Source organism: Myotis brandtii, unplaced genomic scaffold (genome assembly GCF_000412655.1).
Source record: "Myotis brandtii unplaced genomic scaffold, ASM41265v1 scaffold305, whole genome shotgun sequence".
Classification (NCBI taxonomy): Eukaryota; Metazoa; Chordata; class Mammalia; order Chiroptera; family Vespertilionidae; genus Myotis; species Myotis brandtii.
In genome coordinates, this window is record NW_005361652.1 from 4,272,531 (window position 1) to 4,281,951 (window position 9,421).

General features: G+C 41.6%; 1 protein-coding gene and 1 pseudogene across 2 annotated transcripts in view; both read left to right on the forward strand.

Annotated features, from left to right (window-relative positions):
• The window catches only part of SYTL4 (synaptotagmin-like 4), a 96,757-nt gene that overhangs the window by 70,854 nt on the left and 16,482 nt on the right, over window positions 1–9,421 (forward strand). For both annotated transcript variants that reach the window (XM_005869894.2, XM_014542618.1), the window contains exons 10-12: window positions 738–848; window positions 1,996–2,174; window positions 2,393–2,495. In XM_005869894.2, coding sequence (XP_005869956.1) covers window positions 738–848; window positions 1,996–2,174; window positions 2,393–2,495 — 393 coding nt within the window. The remainder of the gene's footprint in view (window positions 1–737; window positions 849–1,995; window positions 2,175–2,392; window positions 2,496–9,421) is intronic.
• Window positions 2,603–8,329, forward strand: LOC106726700 (annotated as a pseudogene).

Consider the following 9,421-nt stretch of genomic DNA (forward strand, 5'->3'; position numbering starts at 1 on the left):
GCGCACTTCCAGGCCAAGGTTCCTGCAGCGCTGAGGCCCCGGCAAGGGGCGGGTCTATCAGTTACTATGGCGCTGCCCGCGAGCCTGCGGGAAGGGGGGGTGGGCTCTGTTACTCACGGATCTGCCGCGGGGATCTCCGAACTTTTGGTGTCCGCAGGTCTGTAGCTGTGGTCGCAGGTCTCTGTCCCCAGTGGCTGCAGGGTCCTGGTATGCGTCTGAGATCAGACTGGGTGGTGCTGAGGCCAGGATCCTAGTCTCAAGCAGCTCTGTTTCCCAAGATGGCGTGGTCGCTGTGCCTGGGCTGGCCGCCTAGGAGTGTCCGCGCCGGGAGCTGGACTCCGCCGCCTAAGACTGCCCGGTTTAGCAGCCCCTTAGAAGACCTGCAGAATCTAGCTGTCCCTAGCTCATACACACACACCACACACGTCCACACACTCCTCTATCACTTCCTTGCACTCTCACACTCTCTCCCTCCCTACCTTCCTGCTGGTCGCCATTTTTTCTTCGACGAGAATCGGAAAGAGATATTCTTAATCTTATTCTTTGATATTTGAGAATGATGGTTGGAATATAGCTTGGAAGCTTGAAATGGGGGGACAAAAATAAGGATATGTACATACATGTTCACATGACACCTCAGGGCTTAGCAACAATTATGGCTTCCACTAAAGGAAGTATATTAGTTTTTGAGATATTTCTTATTTTTATTAAGTCTGAATTTATACTTACTGCTTTAGGAAGAAGAAGAGGAAGAGGAAGAAGAGGAAGAAGAAGAAGACATTGACCACCTGGTGAAGTTGCATCGCCAGAAACTAGCCAGAAGCAGCCTGCGAAGTGGCTCCTCCATGGTAAGTTCTATTAGTTCTTTGACTATAGACATGTTTGGATACCAGGAAGGAAGAAAGTGTCACCTTGGAGCAGAGTCAGGACCTGGGGAAACATTCTAGTCACTTTTTCTAGGTAACCTAGAAAGGTGCTGTCAGGGGAGGCTAGTTGGGGGCGATCAGGCTGGCAGGGGAGCAGTTAGGCGTCAACTTAGACTAACTGTTCCTGTCCTCAATTTAGATCATAGTTGCTTACTGCACAGCTAGGTGACTTCCTCAGCCTCTGTCCTAGAGATTAATATGTTACGTAAGAATTAGGGATAGAGATGTGTTTCATCACAGCTTTTTGAACAGTAACCCTTAACTTCTTTCTTAAAGAGTTACTCAGGCCATGAAGTGAGCAAAATCAGATTTCTTTATCAGAACCCAACCCAAATCTCACATTCAAGGATAGTGAGTGTCATGAGAAGGGCCCTGGCAGTATTAATTGGCATTAGGGTGTGATTAAGGAGCAACAGTACCAATCATAATCATGAAGTTAAAAGAACGTTTAAGAATTAGGGCCTAGTTACATCATAAGTATGAAGATTGATGTTTAGGAGGAGCAAGAGTCAGGAACCAGAGTGATTAGAGTTTGTTCCTGCTCACACACAGGAAGAGAATAGCAGGCTTGCAGAGTTTATCACAACCTGAGAAGATGTATTTTTACCTCAGGTGGGATTTTGATCCATTCACTTTTTTCTGTAGCCTTTGATAGGAATAAGATAGGGAAAAGAAACACACAGATAATTAAGGCACTTTGTTTTAAGTAGTAACTGTCCCCTTATAGCGAGTGTTTTAGCATATATAACAAATACCAGAAGTGAGATTATGTCCACTTTACCTGTATGCCTTGCCCACCTTCTAAGGCAGGTGAAAATTAACAATAAAATATGTAAGAATAGGGGAAGAGGAGAAACTAAGAACCTATAAGAGTCATGAGCTGAAGTGAGAGTGCTACTAGATGTCTCTTATACTCTGAGTACAAGAGTGTTGGTATACTGGCTCGTTGTAGGAACTTTGGACATTTTTGTTTTATTCAGTGACTGTGGTTGTATCATGAGGAAAGATGTGAGCCATGTGGATGGGGGAGTATGCCTTCACCAGATGTTTGTGGGTGCTTTATCTTCAGAGTACAATAGGCAGCACGATGAGCATCTATAGTGAAGCTGGTGATTTCGGGAACATCTCTGTGACTGGCAAGATTGCCTTTTCCCTGAAGTATGAGCAGCAAACACAGACTTTGGTCATCCACGTGAAGGAGTGCCACCAGCTGGCTTATGCTGATGAAGTTAAGAAGCGCTCTAATCCGTGAGTGTTTCTAGAACCTGACTGATGCTCTGAAATGAGAGCTCAGACCCTGTCATCTATTTGGGAACTCTTGAACTGAGATTATCCCTTCCTGGACGAATAGGAATGTGTGATTGAGAGTGGTTAGGAGAGATGTGGGAAAGGGACCACGATCGGGAAAATGCAAGAATGGCATATCTAAGAGGGTTTGATATGACATTTTAATTTCTGGTTTCCAGATATGTGAAGACTTATCTGCTGCCTGACAAGTCCAGGCAAGGAAAAAGAAAAACCAGCATCAAGAGGGACACCATCAATCCACTATATGATGAGACCTTCAGAGTAAGTATCCAGATCCAGAGGGAAGGGGAACATGTTCTATCTTGTGCACTAAGTAAGCTGTAGCTGTTCTCCTGCTACATGGCTGGTTGACATGGTTTTCAGTGGCCATGTCTGTGTCTAGGAATACACTATGGGCATCTGTTCACATCCTGGCCTCCAGAGAAGAGAACAAAGGTGATCTGGCTTTCATGTATTGTTGTGAAGATAGATATTCACATGGCCACAAATCTCCATTTAAGAAGACATTTGGTGGATCAAAGATGGTGGCAGAGTAGATAGAAGTTACACTTACCTTCTCCTAGGACCATAGCAAAATTACAACTAAACTACAGAACAATCAATCTGAATACCCAACTGAAGACTAGCTGAACAGAAGTCATAACTAAGGATATACAGAAGAAGGCACGTTGAGACTGGTAGGAGGGGCAGAGACATGAAAAGGACTGACCCTGTACGCACTTGCTGTGGTTTAGAACCTGAAGGGATATTTCTGCTGAAGAGGTTCCCTCATAGGAGCAAGGGACCTCAACTACATGCCAGACTCCCTAGCCCAGAGTACCCTAGTTGGGAAAAGGAGCTCACATAATATCTGGCTGTGAAAATCAGCAGGGAATCCATCCACAAAGGTGTGATGGGAGACTGCTGGAAACCCAGGAATCCTCTTAAAGAACCAGTACACAAAATCTCACTTTCAGGCACTCACCCTGGGCTCTGTGGAAGGGATGATGGCTCGAAGGAGGGAGGAGACTGGTTTCATACAGGAAGAGATTTGGTTGAATGACTTGGGGAAAGGGCTGGAGGGATAGCCACCAATGTACTTGTGCTGGGTCTGTCTTTTATACTGCCCATTGATGCCATCTTTCCTGGGTCAAGCACTTCCATCCATACAGCATTAGCCAGGAGAGATGCACTGGCCCCTCCCCACTGAGTACCTGAGGCCTGCTCTGCCAAGATAACTCCAATGGAGATATCTGCTCAAGGCCTCCAGCCTGGACCTGCATTGCAGTCTTTCTTGAAAAACTCTCAAGGAAATTAAGAAAAACTCAGGGAATGCCAGAGACACACAGGGAGAAACTGAGTTGTGTAGCTTTGGGGTAAGGGCCCTTTTTTCCCACATGCACAAGGAGGCACCACCATTCCTGTGTTTGGCCAGTTTCCACGATCACACAGCATGAGCCTAGGGAGAGGCATTAACCCCTCTCTGCCAACTCCCTCAGGGCCCACCCCACTGCAAAGGTCTGCAGGCCTCAGGCAGGTAGCAGCTGGCCTTGGCATACCCTGAGACTTTTGCTGAGTGGCCTTAGACCCGGCACTGGTGCCTACTTTGTATGAAACACTCACCCCTACCGGGTAACTCACTGAGAACCTGCCTCATGCAACTCATGTACTGCCAGGGGCTCTTTTAGAGACTGAGTCTAATAGGCAACCAGCAGGCGGTGATGAGTTTTGGGGTGCCTTGGGACTTTTGGTGACCTGCCCCAGACTCAGTACTGGTGTCAGCCAGCCTTGATGCACAGCTTGGCCCCTCCAGTAAGAACTCAGGCCATGCAAGAGCAGCTACCAACCATGGATTTCCTTGTGGTGCCTAACAGGCAACCTGGGACTGGCTACAGACTGTCTAAATTGACGTGCACTGGAGTCCCTTCCAAGAGGCCTCAGAACCAACACATTGTTGGCTAGCTTGAGACCACATCAGAACATGGCACACAGAAAGGAGGTCTGGGCATGTAACAGAACCTGCAGGTGCAAGTTCCACCTCAGGGGTCAGCAGCTCATATACTGTGGTTGGGGTCAATTCTCACAGGCTGAGCCTGCCTGAGGGTCAACTCCACTCACTATTGGGCCAACATCATTCAAGACTCAAATGCAACAGGAGAGATCACATAACCCACACAAGACACACTCCTAAAACACTCAGCTCAGGTAATCATAAAACTGCACTGCTAAGACCCATAGAACACCAACTACATAAGACCACTCTACAAAACCTGGGAGAAATAGCATATCTACCAAATACTTAGAAGCAGACACAGAGAGGCAGCCAAAATTGGAAGATAAAGACACATGTCCCAAATAAAAGAATAGAAGAAATCTCCAGGAAAAGAAATAAATGGAATGGAGGCAAACAATAAAGTGATATAGAGTTCTAAGTAATGGTTATAAGGATGCTAAAGGAACTTAGAGGAAGAATAGATGAACTCAGTGAGAATTTCAAAAAAGAGCTACTAAGCATAAGAAAGAACATAGAAACCATAAAAAATAGTCAAAATGAGTAATACAGTACTTAAATGAAGAATAAACTGTCAGAAATCAATAACAAATTAGATGAAGAGGATTGAATCAGTGATTTGGAATACAATTTAGCAGAAAACACCCAATCAGAGCATTGAAAGGAAAAAAGAATTTAAAGAAAATGAAGATTCAGGGACCTCTGTGAAGACATTAAGTTTAACAACATCCATATTATCTGGGAACTAGAAGAAGAGAGAATCAGGGATTGAAAACCTATTTGAAAAAATAATGACTGAAAACTTCCTACCCTGATGAATGAAAAAGACACACAGGTCCAGGAAGTACAGAGAGTCCTAAACAAGATGAACCCAAACAGACCCACACCAATACACATCATAATTAGAATGGCAAAGGTTAAAGACAAAGAGAAAATCATAAAATCAGCAAGAGAAAGACAGTTACCTGCAAAGGTACCCCATAAGACTGTGAGCTGATTCCTCAACAGAAACTTTTCAGGCCAGAAGTGACTGGCATGAAATATTCAAAGTGGTGATAAATAAAGGCCTAGAACCAAGATTACTCTACCTGGCAAGGCTACCATTTAAAACTGAAGGAAAATAAAGAGCTTCTGAGAGAAGAAAAAGCTAAAGGAGTTCATCACCACCAAACTGGTATTACAAGATAGGTTCAAGGGAGTTAAAGAAAAAAGAAAGTAAAAACAGAAAAATAAATATGAATGAAAATAGCAATAAATAGGTACCTATAGATAATCACTTTATATTTAAATGGATTAGATGCTCCAATCAAAAGACATAGGGTAACTGAATGGGTAAGAAAATAAGATCCTGCTGTCTACAAGAGGTCTACTTCATATCAAAAGTCACACAGACTGAAGTAAAGGATGGAAAAAACATTTCATGCAAATAGAAATATAAAAAAGGCTGGGATATCAGTACTTATATCAGACAAAATAGATTTTAAAGGCTATTAAAAAAGACAAAGAAGAACATTACATAAAAATAACTGGATCAATCCAACATTTATGCACCCAACACAGGAGCATGTAAATATATAAAGGAAATATTGATGGACATAAAGGGAGAGGTCAAGAGTAATACAGTCATAGCAGGCTACCTTAACACCCATTAACATTAATGGATAGATCTTCCAGATGAAAAATCAACAAGGAAACAGCAGCCTTAAATGACACATTAGACTAGATGGATTTAATTAATATTTTCAGATCATTTTACTCCAAAATGGCAGAATATACATTATTTTCAAGTGCACATGGAGGAACTTTTTTGCAAAATAGACCACATGTTAAAACATCTCAATAAATTAAAGAAGATTGGAGTCATATCAAGTATCTTCTCCAATCACAATCTTTTGAAACTAGAAATCAATTACAAGAAAAAATGAAAAACACACAAATACATGGAGGTTAAATGACATATTACTAAACAATAAATTGATTAACAACAAGATCAAGGAAGAATTCAAAAGATACCTTGAGACAAATAAAAATGAAAACACAACAACCCCAAATTTATGAGACACAGTGAAAGCAGTCTCAATGGGGAAATTCATAGTAATACAGGCCTACCTCAAGAAAAATCTCAATAGTGCACAAGAGCTCCCTTTTCTCCGCATCCTCTCCAATACTTGTCATTTGTTGATTTGTTGATGATAGCCATTTTTACAGGTGTGAAGTGCTACCTCGTTGTTTTGATTTGCATCTCTCAGATGATCAGTGACTTTGAGCACGTTTTCATATGCCTTTTGGCCTTCTGTATGTCCATTTTGGAGACTGAAGACTGGTGCAGCCTCTGTGGAAAACAGTTTGGAGTTTCCTCAAAAAATTGAAAATGGAACTCTCATTTGACCCAGTGATCCCACTTCTAGGAATATATCCCAAGAGATCAGAAACACCAATCAGAAAGAATATATGCACCCCTATGTTCATAGCAGCACAATTTACAATAGCTAAGATTTGGAAACAGCCTAAGTGCCCATCAGCATATGGGTGGATTAAAAACCTATGGTACATCTATACAATGGAATACTATGCAGCTATGAAAAAGAAAGAACTCTTACCATTTGCAACAGCATGAATGGACCTAGAGAGCATTATGCTAAGCAAAATAAGACAGTCAGATAAAGATAAGTATCACATGATCTCACTCATGTGGAATCTAATGACCAACATAAACTGATGAACAAAAATAGATCCAGAGACATAGAAACATCAAACAAACTGTCAAACCTCAGAGGGAAGGCAGAGGAGGGTGGAGGGGGGGGAGATATCAATCAATGAACTCATATGCATATACGCATAACCCAAGGACACAGACAGAGGGTGGTGAAGGATTGGGGTGTGGGGTGGGAGAGTGCAATGGGGGAAAAAGGGACATATATGATACTTTCAACAATAAAGATCTATTTTTTTTAAAAAAGAAAAATCTCAAATAAACAATCTAACCTTACACCTAAAGGAACCAGAAAAAGAACAACAAACAAAGCCCAAGTTGAGTAGAAGGGAGGAAATAATAATCATAGCAGAAATAAATAAAATAGAGATTAAAATAAACAACACAGCTTTCTGCCAGTAGACGCCAATGAGTAAGCATCATTAAAGCCCCCCCCCCCCCCCCCATGTCTATGTCAGAATTCCCCAAAAGCCTGAACAGATGCAGAAGCTCTTTAACAGAGGTTTGGGCTTTGGAACAACCATTGAGAATCTGAGGAGTGAATATGAGCAATGGGGAATGTTCACAGACTGTGTGGTGATGAGAGATCCAAACACCAAGCACTCCAGAGGCCTTGGGTCTGTCATTTATGCCACTGTGGAGGAGGTGGCTGCAGCCATGAATGCAAGATCTCACAAGGTGGCTGGAAGAGTTGTGGAACTAAAGAATGCTGTTTCAAGAGAAGATTCTCAAAGACCTGATGGCCACTTAATTGTGAAAAATATTTTTGTCGGTGGTATTAAAGAAGACATTGAAGAACATCACCTAAGGGATTATTTTGAACAGTATGAGAAAATTGAACTGATTGAAATCATGACTGACTGAGGCAGTGGCAAGAAGAGAGGTTTGCTTTTGTAACCTTTAATGACCATAACTCTGTAGACAAGACTGTCATTCAGAAATACCATAATGTGAATGGCCATAACTGTGAATTAAGGAAACCCTATCTAAACAAGAGATGGCTAGTGCTTCATCCTGCCAAAAAGGTCAACGTGGTTCTGGATACTTTGGTAATGGTTGCAGAGGTGGCTTTGGTGGGAATGACAACTTTGGTTGTGGAGGAAACTTCAGTGGTCGAGGTGGCTTTGGTGGCAGCCGTGGTAGTGGTAGATATGTTGGTAGCTGGGATGACTATCGTGTATTTGGTAATGATGGAAGCAATTTTGGAGGTGGTTGAAGCTACAATGATTTTGGCAATTACTGGTATAACAATCAATCTTCAAAGTTTGGACCCATGAAATAAGGAAACTTGGAGGCAGAAACTCTGGCCCCTATGGTGGTGCAGACCAATCCTTTGCCAACCCATGAAACCAAGGAATCTATGGTGGTTCTAGCAGCAGAAGAAGGTTTTAATTACTGACTGGAAACAAAGCTTAGCAGGGGAGGAGAGTCTGGGAACTGATAGGAAAGCTACAGGGTACAAGAGATTTGTGAACTCAGCCAAGCACAGTGGAGGCAGGACCTAGCTACTACCAAGAAGACGTGTTTTAGACAATAATAATGTGTATGGGCAAAAGAAACCATCAACAAAATGAAAAGGAAACACACTGAATGAGAGAACATATTTGCCAATGATACATATAATAAGGGGATAATTTCCAAAATATATAAAGAACTTATACTACTCAACACCAAGAAGACAGACAACCCATTTAAAAACTGGGCAAAGGAAAATCCTCAACAAAATTCTATCAAATCAGATTCAGCATTACATCAGAAAGAGCATACACCATGACCAAGTAGGATTTATACTGGGGATGCAAGGATGGTATAATATCCGCAAATCAATAAACGTAATACATCACATAAACAAATTGAGAGATAAAAATCACATAGTCATATTAATTGATGCAGAAAAAGCATTTGACAAAATCCAACACCCTTTCTTGATAAAAACCCTCAGCAAAGTGGGAATAGAGGGCTAATACCTCAACATAATAAAAGCCTTATATGACAAACCTACAGCCAACATCATACTCAATGGGCAAAAACTAAAACCATTTCACCTAAAAACAGGAAGGAGACAGGGATGCCCACTTTCACCACTCCTATTCGAAATAGTTCTGGAAGTGCTAGCCATAGCAATTAGACAAGAAGAAGAAATAAAAGGTATCCACATTGGAAAAGAAGGTGTAAAACTCATTATTCGCAGATGACATGATACTGTACATAGAAAACCCTAAAGACTCCATCAAAAAATTATCAGACTTAATAAATGAATTCGGCAATGTAGCAGGATACAAAATTAATGCCAAGAAATCTATGGCATTTCTATACACCAATAGTGAACTTACAGAAAGAGAGACTAAAAAAGCAATCCCATTTACTATCACACCAAAAAAATTAAGATACCTAGGAATTAACTTAACTAAAGAGGTAAAAGACCTCTACTCAGAAAACTACAGGATGTTGAAAAAAGAGATAGAGGAAGACATAAACAGATGG